General features: G+C 37.5%; 8 protein-coding genes across 8 annotated transcripts; 5 read left to right on the top strand and 3 right to left on the bottom strand.

Annotated features, from left to right (window-relative positions):
• Positions 1-99: 99 nt before the first annotated feature.
• Positions 100-1,161, bottom strand: KQ657_002326 (uncharacterized protein; the record flags this gene model as incomplete). The annotated part of the gene is made up of 1 exon (XM_043193097.1): positions 100-1,161. The coding sequence occupies one exon, from the start codon at positions 1,159-1,161 to the stop codon at positions 100-102; it is 1,062 nt and encodes a 353-aa protein (XP_043051485.1).
• A 3,709-nt stretch (positions 1,162-4,870) lies between these two features.
• Positions 4,871-5,194, top strand: KQ657_002325 (uncharacterized protein; the record flags this gene model as incomplete). Its single annotated transcript, XM_043193096.1, has 1 exon — positions 4,871-5,194. One exon carries the CDS (start codon positions 4,871-4,873, stop codon positions 5,192-5,194), a length of 324 nt encoding a protein of 107 aa, XP_043051484.1.
• A 494-nt stretch (positions 5,195-5,688) lies between these two features.
• On the top strand, positions 5,689-6,933 carry KQ657_002324 (uncharacterized protein; the record flags this gene model as incomplete). The annotated part of the gene is made up of 1 exon (XM_043193095.1): positions 5,689-6,933. One exon carries the CDS (start codon positions 5,689-5,691, stop codon positions 6,931-6,933), a length of 1,245 nt encoding a protein of 414 aa, XP_043051483.1.
• An 804-nt stretch (positions 6,934-7,737) lies between these two features.
• Positions 7,738-8,802, top strand: ANT1 (Ant1p; the record flags this gene model as incomplete). Its single annotated transcript, XM_043193094.1, has 1 exon — positions 7,738-8,802. One exon carries the CDS (start codon positions 7,738-7,740, stop codon positions 8,800-8,802), a length of 1,065 nt encoding a protein of 354 aa, XP_043051482.1.
• Positions 8,803-9,430: 628 nt separating this feature from the next.
• Positions 9,431-9,868, top strand: RPS23A (40S ribosomal protein uS12; the record flags this gene model as incomplete). Its single annotated transcript, XM_043193093.1, has 1 exon — positions 9,431-9,868. The coding sequence occupies one exon, from the start codon at positions 9,431-9,433 to the stop codon at positions 9,866-9,868; it is 438 nt and encodes a 145-aa protein (XP_043051481.1).
• Positions 9,869-10,242: 374 nt separating this feature from the next.
• IWS1 (uncharacterized protein) lies at positions 10,243-11,385 on the bottom strand (the record flags this gene model as incomplete). Its single annotated transcript, XM_043193092.1, has 1 exon — positions 10,243-11,385. The coding sequence occupies one exon, from the start codon at positions 11,383-11,385 to the stop codon at positions 10,243-10,245; it is 1,143 nt and encodes a 380-aa protein (XP_043051480.1).
• A 368-nt stretch (positions 11,386-11,753) lies between these two features.
• Positions 11,754-12,767, top strand: KQ657_002320 (uncharacterized protein; the record flags this gene model as incomplete). Its single annotated transcript, XM_043193091.1, has 1 exon — positions 11,754-12,767. The coding sequence occupies one exon, from the start codon at positions 11,754-11,756 to the stop codon at positions 12,765-12,767; it is 1,014 nt and encodes a 337-aa protein (XP_043051479.1).
• Positions 12,768-12,877: 110 nt separating this feature from the next.
• Positions 12,878-15,397, bottom strand: HAK1 (Hak1p; the record flags this gene model as incomplete). The annotated part of the gene is made up of 1 exon (XM_043193090.1): positions 12,878-15,397. One exon carries the CDS (start codon positions 15,395-15,397, stop codon positions 12,878-12,880), a length of 2,520 nt encoding a protein of 839 aa, XP_043051478.1.
• Between the last annotated feature and the right edge of the window lie 4,860 nt (positions 15,398-20,257).

Here is a 20,257-nt window from a genome sequence, read left to right as displayed (position 1 = left end):
TTCAATTACATTCACAAATCTTAATGCAATGATTCATTATATTGGAATCTTGTTGCACGTATAAAATAAAGAGAATAAAGCACATAACTATAATACTTTTTACAAATACCCTATAGCGTATGCACCAGCAATAATAACAGGTAAATAAGCATGGCCTGAAGCTTGCAAACGTCCGGCATCATTTTTTTTAGTGTAATAACTTGTTTGGTTTGTTCTTCCGTACAAATAGTGCCCATAGCCGTAACCTACGAGTGCACCACCTGCAAAGTAGTAACCATTGTAGTTAGTTCTATACCCACTACGATACGAATTGTATCCATTGTAGTAGGGTCTGGGGTGATAAGGTGCGGCAGCAGGGAAATATCTAACTTGGGTAGGTGGAGGACCCGCTGAACGTCCCGTGGACGCATATGGAGAATACGGTGGTGGTGCTTTTCCTGGAGAGTAAGCTGGTGGAGAACCCTTATACGAACTTGAAGAGGACCCACCCTTTGTACCTGTCGAACCTTTTGTACCTGTTCCTGAGCTTCCTGAAGTAACTCCATTTCCACCTCTGGTACCAGAGCCAGAACCTGAACCAGAGCCATTGCCTGAACCAGAACCGTTACCACCTCTAGTACCAGAGCCAGAGCCAGAACCAGAACCACTGCCTGAACCTGAACCTGAACCACTGCCTGAACCACTACCTGAACCACTGCCTGAACCACTACCTGAACCACTGCCTGATCCTGAACCACTGCCTGATCCTGAACCACTGCCTGATCCTGAACCACTGCCTGATCCTGAACCACTGCCTGATCCTGAACCACTACCTGATCCTGATCCTGATCCTGATCCTGATCCTGATCCTGATCCTGAACCACTGCCTGATCCTGAACCACTGCCTGATCCTGAACCGGAACCGCCACTGGAACCACCACTGGAACCTCCACCTCTCCCACCACTACTAGATCCTCCACCTCTCCCACCACTACTAGATCCTCCACCTCTCCCACCACTACTAGATCCTCCACCTCTTCCACCACGTCTTTTACCTAATCTTCCCGAAACACTTTTAGAAATAAGTTCATTTGCCAAATGCGGTTTTGGAATGCTTAATACAAGAGCATCAACAACAACCAAGTAACATAGTAATATTTTAAATGTACTTATAATCAACATGCTTGAATATAATAAAATTCAATACGTCAACAATCGTATATCAAATAAGGCTACTTTTGTAGAGTTTAAGTACTTAGTTACGATTGAATGTGCTTTGCATAACTAGGCACATGATCACAAAAAAAGTTGGTAATGATAGCAAACTCGACAAGCCTCGTCAGCCAAATTCAGCCAAATTCAGCTACAATTATTCTACAATTGCAGGATATTATTTTCCTGCTTCGATAATGAACGCATGACAGGTGCAATTTACGAGCGAAGTTTTAGACAAATTACTACCACCTAAAAACGACCACATCTCGAAGAGGCAGTGCCAACGTTAAGTATGAATACCATGCAATGATTTGTGTATAAACCTTTTGATTACTTTTAGTGTAATTGTGAGCTTTGTGTAAGATTGCTTAAGTGGTGAACTTAACATTTTACGAGAGCAAGCTGCACGTTCATCAGATGTGTCCTGTTGTTTGAGTCGTAATTTCAAACTAAGCATAACAAAGTTTCCCGAATAATTGTGACATAATTAATGCTGTAACTTCCAATTACGCATTGAAATGATTGACTTCTATCTCACTCGATTTAATAAAGTGACAATCGTTCCTCTGTAGCCTGATTGTATGCAGACAGCAGAGGCCGTAATTTTGTAGAAATCGGTCAATATCTGCAAGCCAGGGCAAGGCTTGAATTACAATCTTTTGACGTTTGCAATTTTCCTTCGCTTGTTTCTTTTACTCCGTGTGTGGTTCCCATTTGAGTCAACGGATCTATCCTCGTAAATTAAAGCTCACAGCCGGGAACCAAAAACTCCCAAAGACAAGTGATGGCAGAGCATACCATTCCGAATGAAAGGTTGGCTATAATTGCTTGCTATCATAAGCTAAGTAAGGTTTTAGTAATCAATTAATGACGCTTCTACAAAATCTCTTCAAGTAATTCGTAATTAATATTATGTATATTTCTCTAGGTAAAAAAATAGATGTCCAAAAAAGACCACCAAGCAAAAGGAACTTAATTAACTATTATATCCAAGAAGTAAAAAAACCGTAAATCCTTCAAAAAGTAGAATGAATTTATAACATTCAAGTATAAATTAAGCCTTTACCGTATAATCTGGAGGAGGATCAGCTGAAGCGACTTTCTCGGGGTACGCTAATAACTGTGACGAGTCGCTATTCTGCCTTGATTGAGGTCTGTTGATAACCCTTGGGGCCTTCTCTGTCGAAGAGGATGAAATGCTCTTTCTCTTGCAACAAAAGATCTTGGTAAAAAACATTGTAATATATGAAAAACTCGGAGTATAATGGCAATAATTATTAATGAAAAAGTACGAATGCATAAATTAAGGTGATTTGGCTTCTCTTTTATATAAGTGTGTGCATCAAGTATAAAACGGTGTTAACCTGTTTAGTTAAGTATACGGGGATTATGCACACTAATGGCTGAGGGTTTCAAATGGTTCCATAAAATTAAGACCACCAATATTGATAGTGCATTCCCCGTATAAGGTTGCTAAGATGCCAAGGAGAGTAATAGTCATGTCGTTTAGACAATAGCAAACTCCGTGTGGTGCGAAGTCGTTGCACTACAGCCGTATCAACACACAAAGCCGTTAAGTGGTTCAAACAAGGCTTGTGTAACGTGGTTTTCGATTGACAAGCCACTTTTACCCTATGACAGTATTCATCGGGTATTATGGGTATTAAAATTTTGTCTCTTGTGTTTTATTAGCACCCTAGCATAAGTTTGTGGGGAGACAACCTTCTCATTTAAACCTGACCCTCAGGTTAAAGGGGGGTTATGATAGTCTCATGAAGATTACTAAGATTAACTATTGCTACCTCCTTTTTTCCTTTTTCTATCAATAGGTAGTGGTACTATTTCTGATGTTCAACTCTTAATAATAGTAGTGATAAAAATGGCAAACAGCATTACAAATATAACTCCGGAGGTGTTGGTACCAATAAATTTATAAACTATTACTACATTTGTTACTAAATATTAACTAATAGTTTGTACCTTAGATCTGAAGGTGCACTCGTGAACATTTATCATAACTGTATGGTTGTATACCTGTCCATTTAATAATACCCTTAAACCTTCAAAACTGGCGTATGAGCAGAACCATGAAAAATTACATAAGCAATTCCCAACAATACCAAACTTAGTACTTTATGTCTCAGCTCCTCCTTTCCATGTATAGTTCAATAATTGCATAGACAGCATGTATTGTTGTTCCTATTCCTATCAAAGTTCAGGGACAAGATAGGAGGGTTATAACCTAAAGTTCAGTTGTAGAATGAACAAATAATGGAATTGAACTTCTTTGCACATGTCCCTTAAGTCTTTATAAATCCAAATACGGCTAAAGTGCGATTTCATGAATAGACTGCATTTCCTTATTGACTCAATGCTAAAGATCTTAAGTTATCATAGCATTGGATATATTATCATCAAAGTTAATGATTTCCAAGATTTATTTTTTTTGACTAATTGTCCAGTGAATAGACAATTCGATCTGAAGGGCACGTCGTAAGTTTTTCAAGAAGTAGCCTACTTTTGATGGAAAATTAAGGCAGAACATACTCTACCACCAGAGACATTGGTTATATCCCCTTCGCTACATATGCTTACAATGGTGAAACAAAGTCGGTTCAAATAATAAGGGTATATGATAAAAATAACTTCTTTTGTTCAATAATGAATGGCAGAAACAATATGGTTGTGAAACGTTTGATGATCAAGATTAAATCCGTTCCCGTTTTCGCTGATACGGAAAAGAAGATTTGTGAAATATGATTATGTCCTTACATAGCCGACATTCAACTTCGACATTATATGTGGGAAGTGATAATAAAGGAATATACGAGGTAAGGAAATTCCTTTGGCTGCGAAGAAAGGATAATAAGTAAATATTTGTGTCATTTTCACGCACTGCCATGTCCTTTATCAACTACATGAAAGTATCTCATCATGTAGGCTATTGGCCAGCCCCTATATTGAGTACCATTGAAGTCCGCTTTAATTCGATATAGTCTAAGTTGCTTTGGTAGGTTACTGCGCAATCAAGCACCCAGCACCTATTTGACTTCCGCTAAACATATATTATTATTCCATTGTCACTCACTGTTTGAGTGCGAGAAACTATACAAATGGCATGAAAAGCGCTTTCCCAGTTGCTAAATTTGAATAGTATTCAGATTTCTTGTCTCTTCTATCATAAATACATTCTAGCCACTAGTACTAATGACTTATGTTTATATTATTGCACTCTTAGTAGCTGTCAGGTTTTCTCATCAACAGACTACGTTCAATTGGTCTTCCATCGGCTCTCCCATACTGAGATTGTCCGGAAATACTGAAAGTCAATGGTGATTCCTGGAAGTAATCGTTGCACTTGGCTTATGCATTGCTTTCTCGAAGTGTTGCTTTTAATGTTGCTAAAGCATTGCTTTTTTATTAAAATGTCCCTTCTGAAAATTCAACCTGGGGCTCGTATATTCTTGTTTTGAAACAATAATTATACTGATGAAGATGTTAGCACTATGAACTTTGACTTTAGTGGATTATCAATTGAAGTAGGCTGGTTAGCTGCTCCGTATTTGGAGAAATCAGTTTCTTGAGTTTAATTCATAATGATTGACATTTCGCTCTTCATGCCCCAACTAATGAAGAATGCTTATGTTGCATTTGATCTTGACAACTATGAAGGTTCATGGAGTTAACTGATAGAAATACAAAACAAGATGCTGTCGGGATTGTCAGCTCAATTTTTGGAGCAGCCAATCTCACTGGTTTCGGTACTCCTGAGGTTACTTCAAAGATACTTACTGAACAAGAAGTGAATGCTTCATTAATTGTTCAAAGGCTTCCATTGAGTACAACAATTAAAGGTTCTTCTCCTTTAAGCTCAGCACCCAGTTATTTAACCTCCACTTTCTTGTCTGGGTTTTTATCTATGAAGTCTCTCTCAAAGGATGTTGGGGCTAGTACTGGCTTAGTGACATTATTGAGTTCCAACTTACTTATTTTGTACTAATAGAAAGGTAATTTTTCAAGTAAAACAAAAAAAACTAAATAACTTTAGATTGAGTAGCAAATTATTGATCTTCATAAGACTTTAATGATCACACAACAAATTAGCTTTATACTTACTCTCTATGTAAAGTTGTTGTTATAACTATCATGTCCATCCTACTTAATTCCAGCTAATTAGAGCAGCTTATCCCAAAATCTCTTGGCAGATGTCGTAAACTATTTGTTCTTGGGCTCAAAGCTCTTTCAATGACCAAACCTCAATTTACAGAATTTAATGGCGAGGTAGTCAGTTTGTGATGACTAGGTGATTTCTGAGATGAATAAACCAGATTTTTATTCGAATATTTTACTTCATGCTGTTTTTTTTTGCATGCCTCAGTATAAATTTCTGTGAGACCCTAATCTCCACTACTGTTGATGCTATGAAAATCAAATCAATTAGATCTATGTATAATCAAACACACTGCCGTCAATTTGTCACACAGTAATAATAATATGTCGGTACCAGCATTGATTGCACATTATCTCCGTACTCATAAGTACTCCGACACTCTCAAAGCGTTTGAGCTGGAGTATGGTAAACCCATTACATCTAGTCTCCCAAATAATGAGACATTGGAAGAGATTATCTATGACCGTTTTGAGTTCCTCAAGCTTGAATCAGAACTAGCAGAATTGAACCACAATGAGTCGGTGTTTAGACCGTGGTCGGTTCCATTCCCGAATTCTCCCTGTAAACTTCCGATATCTGCTTTAGTATTAGGTACTTGTGGGATCGGGTGTAATTTGTGGCTCACAACTACAGACAAGCGAATTATCCTTTACGACATAGACCAAGAAAAGACCATAAAAGTATATCAGCAACGAGAAATCTATAAAATGGTTGCTGCTGGTAAACCGGGAGAAGTGATCTTAGTTAGTATGAGTGGAGTTATAACAAGATGTAACAGTGAAACATTGGACCCTATAGCCACCATAAAAGCTCACGGACGATTGATTCACGAGTTACGAATTCTGAGTGATAAAGAATATATTGTGACTCAAAGCTCTGTTGAAAGGTCAATCAAAGTATATGCTTATGAGACTCTCGAATTGGTAAGTCTGTTGCAGATTCATCCTTCCAGTGGTGGTCAACCTAGTTGTATTGAAATAGTTCCTACTTCTTCTGGAACTTTATTAGTGGTTGGACAAGAAGAGAATACTTTATTAAGCATTTACAACATTACATCGATGACATTGCTCTATAAGGTTCTGTTGAACGATGCTGAGTTTAGTAGCACACTTTTCACTCCTCGCATAATTCGGTATAAATTAATTGCCAGTAAGCACTATCTTGCAGTGGGAACATCTCATGAACCATTTATGCGCTTGATTGTGGTTGAGATTCCAGATATTACACCACCTAAACCTGTCCTCACAGCGGAACACGAAACTTTGCCTCCTGCTTTGAAACCTTGCACCATTCTTCGTAATGCTATAGCTTCTAACATCAACACTCTTTCGCCGCAAGATAAGTTTCTGCAACCTCAATTATTTTGGCGCAAGCATGGCATGGGTATACTAATTCCTGGTGATGATGGTTGTATACGAGGTATCGATTTACAGCGGCAAGAAGTGGTAGTCACAGTTAAGGTTAATGATGGGGCTTTTAAATCACTGGCTCTTATGAATTTAAATTCTGAAGCATTGGTCACATGTGGGATCGATAAGCAGGTTTATCTTTTAATAGAGAAATATTAACGATGGTTTTGATAAAGAAAGTGCTATATATAGGTTGGAAATTCACATAGAATGTAAACTTTTTTCATAGAATATCAAGTGTAACGACGAAGAGGAACTAGAATTAATATCAACTCAAAACTTGCTATGTGTGGATCCCTTTAGCTGAACTTTTTAAACATGTTTAATATAGTATAAGAGATAATAATCTTGTGTTTTATGAATCGGCTGCAACAGAGTATTTAACTTGTTATCAATCGAGTAGCAACCAACAACAATTATAGAATTTGTAAATCGCGTAGGATCTCGGCATGCTACCAAGTATCGAAAACTTAAACATACTAATAAACCAAATCAAATCGTCAAGGTTATGATTAGTCAATGTATTAGGATGAGGAAATCTGTTTTTATAATCAAACAGCTTCACGTGATAGTTATATATAATCAGATCGGCATTAACTTTTTACTCTATTAGTTAGGTGTTCCTACCAGTCTTAAAGGAGTTCCTCGGAACGGCAGAAACGTCTTTCTTCCCCTCTAGAATCTGGTAGCACCACATTTCCTAAAATCAACACCAAAAGTTTCCCCCCATGTTTTAGAGCCGAGGAGGAAAATCATCCCCAAATGTCTGGGGTAACAAACAAAGTGATGGGAATATAAAACCCAAACAGCATCCGGGGAATCGGTAAGTTTCGGGTCGGTAGTATATTTATTGACAGGTTATTGATATATAAATACCTTGATCCATTTCCACTACTTATTTGTTTTCACCTCACTACAGATTAGACTTAGAGCTGACACGAAAAGACATTCTATATTACTATCATGCATTTAACACCATTGGAAGAAGCCGCATCTGGTGCTTTGGCTTCAGCCATTGCGAACTCCTTGGTATATCCTTTAGATTTGTCCAAAACCCTTATTCAAACTCAAGTTGTGAAACAAGTAACTCACACAGAAGACCTTCCTCCAACACCTTCTAGTGAAAGTGATAATGAAACAGCAGGGGTATCATCAACTAAATCACAATTAACCATAAAGCATAAGTTGAAGTATAAGAATACTATAGATGTGCTTCAACAAATTTACAAGAAGAAGGGCATTTTGGGCTGGTACCATGGGCTTTTCAGTCTGATTTTTGGTTCCGCCGTAATGAATTTCTCATATTTCTATTGGTATTCACTTATTAAAAAGATTTATCATATTCTTTATAAGAATGCCAAACCAAATACTGCTACTCAATTAGCGTTAGGTGCTCTTGCAGCCGCTGTTTCACAATTATTCACCATGCCAGTTGGTGTTATAACTACTCAACACCAAACAGATAAACACCATAGAGGAATTCCTGCTTTAATTAAGGAAGTCTTGGAACACGAAGGTGTCACAGGTTTATGGAAAGGATTAAGAGTGTCTCTTGTTCTTTGCATTAACCCATCAATTACATACGGTTCTTATGAACGGTTGAAGCAAGTAATCTTCCCTGGTAAAGAATTCTTGGGACCATTGGAAGCATTCGCATTAGGTGTTATGGCTAAACTGTTGGCTACATTGGCTACACAACCATTGATTGTGTCTAAAGCTATGCTTCAAAAGAAGACCAATCCTAAACCTCTGCCCATGACACCTTCTTCATCAGTAGATGATCCTAAAGAGTTGAACAAGTTACCTATACGTAATGATGATCTTGAACACGACGATGTCAAATTCGATCACTTTACTGAATGCTTAGCCTATTTATGGCGCACAGAGAAAGTAAGAGGATTATACAAGGGTGTTGTACCACAGTTAATCAAGGGTGTTTTTGTCCAAGGTTTGTTGTTTATGTTTAAGGACCAATTAGATGTATTCTTCCTCTTCCTATTGAAATTGATTAGGTCAAAGTCCCATTAGTTGATTGTATGACTCAATTGGTACAATTTAACACATTATACATTTTTTTATTCTATACTGTTAACATGTAGGTTGGCACTTATATATTCTAGGGTTTATTTATTTGAAATGGATACATTATATTTGAATCGAAACCGCTACTATTGTAAGGAGACTTTATCGGCGTTGGTCGGCATGTAGGAAGTGGGGGATTCAAGCCGAGATCATAATAAGCCGATCCAAGCCATGTGATTTGAAACGTCAAGGTTCAGAACAATTCGTAAATGCTAACTTAACCACATACACTTAGGGCTACGCGCCCTACACAGTCACACGCCTATAATTTTTTTCCATGTATAGGATTTCAATCAGGTGACCAGCTGCGACGTGTTATTTGGCCAGAATAGAATGCGACATATGATGTCGCTTTACTCTTTGGATGCAGGTAAAGTAAGATATAAATCTGGAAGCGCCGGAGTTTTGTAAGCGGAGACAAAGTGTACACCCATCTCGGTCTTGTGTGAGGGATTGGTAGTAGTGTGGGAAAATTTTTCAGCACTACAATTTTTTCATTGAGGAATTATTTTAGTGGTTTGTTTTCTACTTTCCTTCTTCTTTCTTAGTTCTTCAGCAACAATAGTTATCAATCATGGGTAAGGGTAAACCAAGAGGACTTAACTCCGCCAGAAAGTTGAGAGTTCACAGAAGAAATAACAGATGGGCCGATCAATCTTACAAGGCTAGATTATTAGGTACTGCCTTCAAGTCTTCTCCATTTGGTGGTTCTTCCCACGCTAAGGGTATTGTGTTGGAAAAGATTGGTATTGAATCCAAGCAACCTAACTCCGCTATCAGAAAGTGTGTCAGAGTTCAATTGATCAAGAACGGTAAGAAGGTTACTGCTTTCGTCCCTAACGATGGTTGTTTGACTTTTATCGATGAAAACGATGAAGTTTTGTTAGCTGGTTTCGGTAGAAGAGGTAAGGCTAAGGGTGATATTCCCGGTGTCAGATTCAAGGTTGTCAAGGTTTCCGGTGTCTCCTTGTTGGCCTTGTGGAAGGAAAAGAAGGAAAAGCCAAGATCTTAAATGGATCGAACACTAATAGAGAACAAATTATCACAACGTATAATCCTTGTTTTAACTGCATTTATGTCAGTTTTTACATTTCACAAGGGGGTTCCTTGAACTAGATTCAACTTTGTTACTGGTCTAATGTTCGCTTTTCTTATTTGAAGTTCCATTTATTTTGTAAGTTTTGGAAAAAAATTTACGACTGTATATTTGCCTTAATGCATAAAAAATTATGATATCCGTTGAGTTAAAAGACATTTCATGTCTCACTAACTAAAGTGTACTTGTTTAATCGTCTTTTAAGTGCCTCGTAAAAGTATTGTAAATCTTTTACTTTTTCCGTAACTTCAGATATCCTTTCAAATTATTTATTTCACTTATACTGTTAGTTATATACCTGCAAGGTTTCTACCTTCTATAGAAGGTCCAGATTTCTTTGCGGACTTTTTGACCTTTAACATAGTCATCTTCTGATTAATCTTCTTGAATCTCTCATCCATACCTGTTGATCTTTGCTTAGCAAGCATATCAATATTAACTTTAGGAGCAATTCTATATGCTGTGGTTCTGGCAGCAGGAATAGCAGCCCTATTTCTTCTTTCTGCACTTTCTTCATACAAGGTTTTGGATTCCTTGAGCTTATTACGTTTCCGTTGTGACAGTAATTGGTTAGCATATTTGTTCTTATTGTAATCATGGAATCGTATGGTTCTGTCCTTGTAACTGTCAGATTTATTCAAAATTGGTCTTGTCCAATCACTAATCAATCTGTCAACTATTCTCTTCAAATTGGGTTCTGTTCTTTTTGATCTTTGATAAAAAACCAATACTTTACCAATACCGCTGGCAACCAAGTGATCAGTTTTGATAGGTAATGCAGTTAAACTTTGAACAAGCTCCATTTGAATTTGATAAGCAGGCATCAGGGCATCGGGTAAAGGCTCCAACCATAACCGTACAGCTTCCAAAAGATTGTTATCCAAAATGGATATAGCTAAATCAGCTTTACTTAAAACATTCATTACTTCTTTTAACATTTTCAATTTCTCAGTAGCAATTTGGCCCTGACTATTCTTCTCAACATCAACATTAGCAGCCCTAATCATCTTATCCTTCAAGCTATCAATCCTATCATCTTGCATTCTTTCTAAGTCGTCTTCATCTGCCTTACGACGTCTTGTGGTCTTTGATTTCATTGCTTGATCCATTTTCTCTTCTAAAAGTCTCCGTTTGCGGGATTCTGGGTCTTCGTTGGCGTATTGGTCTTCTTCCATTTCATCATTGCCTTCATCAAAGTACCCGGAATGTCTTGTAGTATCAACTTCATTGGACCTGCTGCTGTCACCAAATTCATCATTTCTTTGTGTTTTTCTTACAATGTTCTTTTTGGTGCCTCTTCTATCATCAAAAGTATCTGTAGCCTGTGCATATATGTTGTTTACATCATCAGCTTGTTCTTCTGGTTGGAGATTCTTCACATCATCTTCATCATCAAAAATGTCTGCAAGATGGTTCTCTTCACTATCAGACATTTTCGATATATATTTATTTTATTATACAGCTGAAGAATACGAGTCCGTTGTAAACTTCTAAACGGTATATGGCCACAAGTTATTAATTGAACCATTTCAGTCAATTGAAGTTGCATTTCATAGCATGAATTTAAATTTTTCCCGACAATGTCACGTGACCATCTTGGTTTCAGCACACGCACTTTTTTTTATGGTGAAGGCCATATTTCAACGGTGACACGCCAATGTTGGCCATCTAAGCGGGAGGTACTTTGGTGTGAACAAAACTCAATACTTTCCTGCTGCTGTGTACTTTTCATTTCTCAAGGGGAAATCAATTTACTGCGTCATAAGCTTTGGGTCGATCAATTTTAAAGGCAACTTGAAAGATGTCTCAGTACATTGGTAAGACAATTTCTTTGATTTCTAACAAGGGACTCAGATACGTTGGTTTATTGGACAATATAAATGGAGATGATGCAACCGTGGCATTGAAGTCTGTTAGACCTTTTGGATCTGAAGGTAGAATGGCCTTAGCTGGAAATCCACATTTGGAAATACCTCCTTCAAAGGATATTCATGATTATGTTGTTTTCAGAGGCAGTGATGTTAAGGACTTGAGTGTTTTAGATATTCCAATTGACCAAGTTAAACCAGAACCTTATATTCCCCAATATCAACAAATTGTTCCTCAAACAACGGCCTCTCCAACTCAGGCTGCTCCTCAACAATATGAACAGTCTACAATGGCCTCGGCTAATGAACCAACTACTACTTCAACTGGTTCTACTACTGAAAGAAGTGCTCCAACTGTGACTCGCACTGCTGAAAGTGATTCCCAAGTAACTTCTGCGGTTCCTGGTCAATATGCCCCTCTGGTCCCTACTCCTACTTCCTCCCATGATCCTCGCCAACACCAAGCTGCTCCTACTCCTTCTACTTCAGCAACAAGTACCGAGAAGGAATCTCAAACTGCCACAAGCTCTCAGTATCCTCCACAATCCCAACCTGGATCTTTACCCCAACCTGGTGCTACTCAAAAACCAAGATCTAACAGACCGGTTAATGCTCAACCACGTCCAACTCCAACAGCTTTTACTTCTGAAGGACTGTTTACATCTGACTTCGATTTTGAAGGAGCCAATGCCCGTTTCTCAAAGGAAATCCAAGAAGAAAAGGAAAAACAACATCAGGCAGCTTACAACAAGAGTTCATCATTCTTCGACTCTTTATCTTCCGGTACAAATAATTCACGCGCTCCAAAATGGAACGATGATGATAATTCAAGAAATAGAGGCGGATATCGTGGTCGCGGTGGTCGTGGTGGCAGAGGTGGAAGAGGCGGTCGCGGTGGACGTGGTGGTTATAGAAACGAATACAACAACAAGCCAGAATGGGCATAAAGTTAATTCGATCTTAAAATGTTACGAACATGACATATATATATACAAGTTTTAAAGAAAGAAAATGTATTATATGAACTTAAATACGTAGAAATCTATTTTTGTTTGTTTCAAATTTTGACCACGGTACCTAAGTACAACTTTCTTTCTGCATCTTCTGAGTTGTCTTTAAACTTAACATTGGAGTCATAATTTTGGAGGAACATCAGATGAAGAGGTGAGAATACCAAATTAATGCTTGTCTTCCTGAGACCATGGATCATTCTTCTGAAGAAGCCAAACCGTCCTTCTTCAGATTCCATATCACGACTCAAGATCTTATTGTTCTCAAATATGTGCAACGTGTTCCAATCTTCAACAGGGATACCTTCAATGGGTGGGAGCTCATCAGAAATCGCAGCAATTATTGATGAATCAATGACAATATTATCACTATAACCGAATCTCAAAACGCATTTATAGTGGTCAGGTATGTCTTTCACCGATCCAAGTAAAATTCTATCTTCAGGAGGAACATTTGGAATACTTAAAACCCGAATATAACAAAAGATGAAAACCCTGGGAAGCGATGCAAATGAACGAACCAATTGGGCATAAATGTTCGGAACAGTATTTGGAGATCGCATAACATAGTAAGGCGAATCATTGTACATGAATGCTACTCCGTCGTATTTGTTCAAGGTCAATTTACCAAACTTAGATGCAACCTTCAAGTTTTCAGAGAACATTTCCTTCATGTCGACTTCTTCGTCTTCTTGAGGAACCACTCTTGCAGAGTTATTTCTCAAGTCAACTGTAACTGTTGCTGGTCTGGGTTTCAATTGAGGATATAGATCACTAATTCTCACATTAGACTTCAAGTCATACCTCAGCTTCAAGTGTCTTGCCCATCTCCAGAAGTCCAAAAATGAAAAGAATATAACACACATCATAATAGTAAACCAGGCTCCATGTGGTACTTTCTTCAAATTCGCAATTACCAATGTTACCTCAAGTGATAAGAAGACCAACGTATATGCCAAGGGAATTAAAAAGTTCACCTCATACACATAAACCATTAATATCACAAGTAAAATCGATGTAACTGCGAAATCAAGAGAAATACCAAGCCCATAGGAAGCAGTAACATTGCTTGAAGTTTTAAAACCAGCTGTAGTCAAAAGTACACCTACCATCAACAACCAATTGACACCAGGAATGTAAACCTTACCTATGTGATCTTTGGAAACATGAACAACCTTAAACTTGGGGAAACAATCTAAATTAATTAACTGAGTCACAATAGAAAAAACCCCTAAAATCAATGCCTGACTAGCAATAATAGTTGCTAAGGTAGCAAGAATAAACATAATCCAATAGGGGCCAGAGTTGGTTCCTCCTGGAATAGAATAGTAGAAAGGATTGGATATTTTATCCAAATTGTGTAAAAGATATGCACCCTGACCAAGATATGCAATCATTAAACATGGGTAGACAAAGCAACCCAAAGTAAGCTGAATGGGCAACCTACCAAAATGGCCAATGTCAGCAAACAATGCCTCAGTACCTGTGATAGCAAGCATGGCACCAGACATAACATCAATACCTGTCCTTTGTAACAACTTAACGGCGTAGTATGGCGACAAACTTTTGAAGATATCAGGACCCCAATGCACAATATTGTACACACCACAAACCAATAAACCAATCATCCAAATGAAAACAATTGGTGCAAAAGAAAATGAAATCTTATGTGACCCAAATTGTTGAACCACAAATAAAAGGAATAAGATTACTTCTGACACTGCCAAAACATTGTTATTGGAGAAACTTGGTTTGGCAATTTGAATACCACCAATAGCAGATAATACAGAAGTGGTTGGAGTTAACATACCATCTGAAAACAAAAGCCCACAACCAAGAAAGCAAAGGACCAAAATCAATTTTGATATAAACTTGAGAGTTGAAGGCTTGTTCTTAAGTTCAGAGAATCTTTCACTTACCCTAGTAAACCTAGAGCTATCTGATCTAGTTGATTTCCAAGACGAAGAAGTTTCTTGCCTAGTCAACAATTCCAAATCAGATTTTTCAGGGGAACCGGGGATGTGGATACCCTTCAGTCCAACTTTAAGATACCGACATATCTTTGCGTAGATTGCAACTTGACCACCGTCCCCATTATTGGGACCAATGACAAGGACAATAAAAACATATTTGAAAATAACAATGAAAGTAAACAAGTAAAAGATTATTGAAATCCCACCCATAACATCCTCCTTGGTCATATTATTAGGATCTGGGTACTTGATTGAGTTCAACACGTAAAGTGGTGAAGTTCCGATATCACCATAAATGGCACCCAAAGTGCTGAACCCTAAAGTTAACACTTGACGAAGGGGCATCTTCTTTTGATGAACATCTTGGCTCTCAATGGTTCCGATCTCAATATCCTGGGATTCCTCATCACGTTCTGGATCCTTGACATTAAGCGTTCTTATCCTTCTTAATTGCTGCTCACTTTCATCGTCCCCTGTTGCCTCAACTTTGCCAGAATTGAATTCGGCAATGTCAGAATTTGCATCCAAATTCTCTAACCCCCGAGTTGTATCCTCTTGGGAATTGATCGAAGCCGCGTCATGGTTATTGACCATTTAATGGGATCGTGATTGAAATAATTCCAAAGAAGTTACAAAGAGAAGTAGTTTTTTGCAGCTAAAGCTTACTGAAACATTTTCAGAATTAGGGATTGATTTCCCATATAGAAACCACATCCAATTTATAGATGGTAAAATTTTTATCCATAGTCTGTCACGTTAAGCGCTAGATGCCTACTGTCTATGTTAATTTAGTTTAGTGGTGTAATGACTTTAGACAAATGAGAAGAAGGAATCACATTTGAAAATGCCTCAACTTTAAAACAATATGAAACGTGCAAACACACAAATATTCACCCAATGGGTCTCATATAACCCCACCTGCTCTCTCCTAACTTACGCTTATAGGGAAGCGGGCCAGAAAATTTTTTTTTAACGAGGATTGTTTACTTAACTAGACCTTTGCGACTGCGCCACTTGAAGGGAGATTTTCCATATGTGCTAAGCCAATTTCTTAGCTGCTTCACCAAAGCTTGCAAATCAAAACAACGCACCTTTAGTCTAAGAAGTCACTGAATTTATGTTCAGGTACATAACTAAAAGAATGCTAACCATTTTCTATCGCCTTTTATTCTCATTAGTAGTAATATTATCGACCATAATAAGTCGTTTCGTATTTTTCATGCGGAGAAGCTGTCAAATTTTATTTGAAAGGTTGGCATACGTCACCTCGAAATCTGATGCGCGCCACTTCATAGAAGATTGGAGATGTTGCTGCAGTTAACTTGAATTCCACATTGAGTGATTTTTATCGCAAGACCATTCAGTTAGTAGCAGTCAGACTAGCCAGGCACGACTACTGTTCGTTTGAGCTTATATGAGAAACTTGCTTGGTGAGGGATTTATTTCACTTGAGGAGAGGCTCTTGGGACCATCGAAAAAAAGTGAGGAAATGAATGGTACTGTGTTGCTACCAAATTTCACATTTTGCAACCAAACGACTTGACGTCATAGAGATGCTGAAAATTTACGTTTTTGTCCAAAAAAACTAGAACCAATCAAATAAATACCTCTTACGTAAATACGCTGAGTAAGTTAAAAAGTTTAAATACCTATTGTCTTTGACGTGGCAACAGTGATCCTCCTGCTCCTCCTCCTCATCTAAATCACATGCATTTTCGATATAACCTGGTAAAGACTAGTTTTGTTTAGATGTTGAAAAGTTTTTTTACTCGGAGAATCACGTGCCATCTTGAGATACAAAGTGCGTCAAACTTGGTGTCTTCTACAAGAAAATGCGTAATCTGTAAAAGAGAACTGCTTATAGCGCATAATCAATATTGATACCCACGCATTAAAAATATGATTGGCTAAATTTTTTGATTTTATGCATTCCATCTCTTGGTTCCTATTCACGTCATCAGCCGTGCTGCAAGACATTGAGAATGGTATGCAACCTTGATTGATGATTTAGTTACAAGAGGCGGCGTATAGAAGGTATTGCATACTTGGTAATTTGATATTAGCTCTACTTAAAGAAATCTCCTAATAAGAAGTACTGTTGAATAAACGTCATATACAGGTTAGGTCGGGGATATCCATTACCCTCGGGTTGATCTAGGACAACTTTAGAAGTAGTAGCAATGTTTAAGTCAACTACAATCTTACCCCAACTGACTAGACTTACTAAGATAGTGGAGAGAAGGAAAATTGATTACTAGATTCTGCAATAAAAGGAGGAGGATGTATTAATCAGAGAGTTCTAGTGGCTATACTTAAGGAGGTTGAAGTTGAGGAGGGTTTTAAATTATGAAGAAAGAGTGAGCCCAATTGGAATATAAATTGAGAAGTATTCCACCCATATTTAGAAATGTATAGTCTTAGATTTAAAGTATGTTTGGAAACATAATCTAAATATACGGTGTATACGAACCAAGTCGCACTTAGAAGGGAGTTGGTACATCTCAATCGGACTAAAACTATCACCAAGGTTTACTCAATCACCATCAATTATTGAATATAGCACTACCTAGGTACACACAGAGTCAACAAGTACTTGTCCTTTAGCTTCAGTTCGCATTTGAAGTGGCTTAAGGCGCAAAAATTCTTATGGAATTTGATCTAACTGAGCTACCAAAATCATCAGTGTTTTTGTGCAGACCAGTATTGGCTCATTCCATATCAGAGCCTCGTTATTATACAGCCCCCCTTCTTAATAAGGCGTCCAAACACTGCCCCAACTTACAGAATATTAACTCGCAAGTGTATACTTCATAGTGAAAAGCGTATACTCTACTGTACGCAAAGCTCCATGGTAAAACTATAGGTACATAAGTTATTGTTGGGAATGACAATAAATAGGGGAATTGAAACATTGTCATCAAAAGAGAAACATTCTACTCAAAAACCCTTGCATTGGGATCTAAGTTTTTGCAAGCAGACCTCGATTTGCTTTACGGGGATTGTAGCTCGGCTTTGATTAGGGGTGTGTAAAAATGAATTGTAAACCCTAGCACTTTAGGTATGCACTCCCTAATTGGTATATATCACCCCTTTTCGTGCCATCTGCGACCTCCCGAGCACAAGTGGCACAATCTGGAGTTCATAAAGCTTATGCAAGCTAAAAGAAAACGCAGTACTCATAAGACGGAAATATTGAACGGACACATTCTATAAAAGGCCACGACCTTACCCCTTCATCAGTCCTCAGCGTCAGTAATGATTTTCAGCAAATTTGTACATGTACAGTTGAACATCAATTGTTACCACATTTCAGTTATTTTGTTACATCTCGGGTTGCTTCAATGATTATTATGCGTACGAAACATCAAGGAATTATGTAACTAGGGTATCTACGATATCTCGCAATTTTATAGTTCCCATTATCCCTAATTTCATGTTTAAGCATTTCGTTGTTCAAGCTTTCCTAAAACAGCTCAATAAAATTGGAAACGTTGACTTGGTTTGCAATGTAGACTGTTGAAATTTGCGTTTTCTGTTTTCCCGACTTTTATTTTTGGACCCCGATAAACTAATCTTTCTAAACAGACATTTAAACTAAATCCAAACACTGTTTGACAATAAGGTGGTGTCATTTCCGTCATTTCTTTCTTGCTGATTCAGGCTGTTGTTTCTTTAGACGAAAGGCACGTTCTCTTTTGGGTAAAAACGTATGCTTCCCTGCATACATACGCAATTGTTGCATTTCAAATTGGGTCTTCTCACTTGTAAAGGAAGACTAAACAGTAAATATGTTCACCCTATAATGGTCCGAGCATTTTACTCGAACATGAATACCAACAAACTAAGGCCAAAGAATGCGTGACCTTCATTCCTTTAATCATTTTCTCCTACTATGCATAAATTATTTAGTAAGGGGTTGACCAGAATCCGTGACTCTTATATATAAGCTTCGAACTAAATCCTCATTTAATAAAATGACATAACGAGTTAACCGATGAAATATGAGTCCTTTCCTTAACAGATAGCCTTTTTTGCGTCACTGATTTTACTTATTACCTAATGAAGGGACTTGATGAAAAAGGATACTTCTCCTTCTTCTACAGAATTGAAATATTCTTTATTTCAATAGGAATTCGAATCCCGAAAAGAAATATGACCCAATTAAGTCTTCGTAATCACTCCCCGCCACTAGTCCTATGCGCCTGTTAACCTCCTCATTTTTGAATCCGTAGTAATAAACCTTGTTCTCTCTTCAGCATTATTCCCTTATCTAAACCACAATACTTTTAGGTGATCTTGTTAATTTTGCAGTTTATCCACATTCAATGATCTTGGTGGGTGTGTTTGTGGGTGCAAGAGAAGTTGTAATAATGTGCTGAATTTGTGTTCTAATGACCCTCAATGTTTTTTTTGTTCAAGGGAATGCAGATGCACAAATAAAACTCTTTTTTAAAGGTCAATACTTAATAAGTATGTAGTATTGTTTTTCCCAGTCAGACATATTTTCTTTAGAACTGATTTTACGGCAATATTGACAATTAAACATTAAAGATTGAATTGGTTTATACTTTACACTGTGAAGTTCAGTCACCTACATAACTTAAACCAAAGGATGAAAAGGGTGGTTAGCATTAGTGAGCGATTATATACAACCAATTCCGTCTATTTTAAGTGGCTTAGAAAGTTAAGGTAAATCAGGATTACTTGTCCACTTTATCACTAAAATGTCTGTGATTGTTACTATTGCTACAATACCATCTGCGAACCTATAATGTCAGGTATTTCATCCTTATTGGAAATATCAACAATAATAAACTCAAGAAGACACGGAAGTGTAGGAACATCTTTTGGTAGAGCCTTTGAACAAAAGCCAACCTTGTTATTAGTAAATAGGTGCGCTCGTCTTCAGCCAGTTTACCATAAAACGTCCAAATATGCATTAAGTGCTTAACTTGGTTAATAAAACTATGATTACTTGAATGGTATCATCTAGATCGAATTAGTATATAAAAGTTTTGTTGAATCAAGAAAAAGCCTTACTAATCGCTCTCAACCATGACATACGTAAAGGTTGAGTGTTGCTTGCAAGGTATTTGGAAAAAAAATAACAATAGCTAATATTCAAGCAAGCTACGGACCAATCTTCATTCTTGCGCCATTTTTGAACGATAATCAGTAGTGGGATGTGAAAATCTGGTTTTGAGTCCATGTTAATCTGTGCTTCCCAACGCAACTTTAACGCTAGGCTTGCAATAAGATCATTACACAAGTACGAAAGCGGCTGTGCAAGTTGGATCATAAACCGTCACACTGTACACTTTAAAGGATATTGTTTTTGCAACATTCTTACAGAAAATTCATGATTTTCTTTCATGAGTAAATCGTGATTTCAGTATTTAAAGACTAGCAATATCTAGTGCACCAAAACGGGTTACCATCAACTTTAACTTTCAT

This window comes from Scheffersomyces spartinae (genome assembly GCF_019049425.1).
Source record: "Scheffersomyces spartinae strain ARV_011 chromosome Unknown scaffold_2, whole genome shotgun sequence".
In the NCBI taxonomy this organism is placed as follows: Eukaryota; Fungi; Ascomycota; class Pichiomycetes; order Serinales; family Debaryomycetaceae; genus Lizanozyma; species Lizanozyma spartinae.
This window is presented reverse-complemented; position numbering and strand designations above follow the sequence as displayed.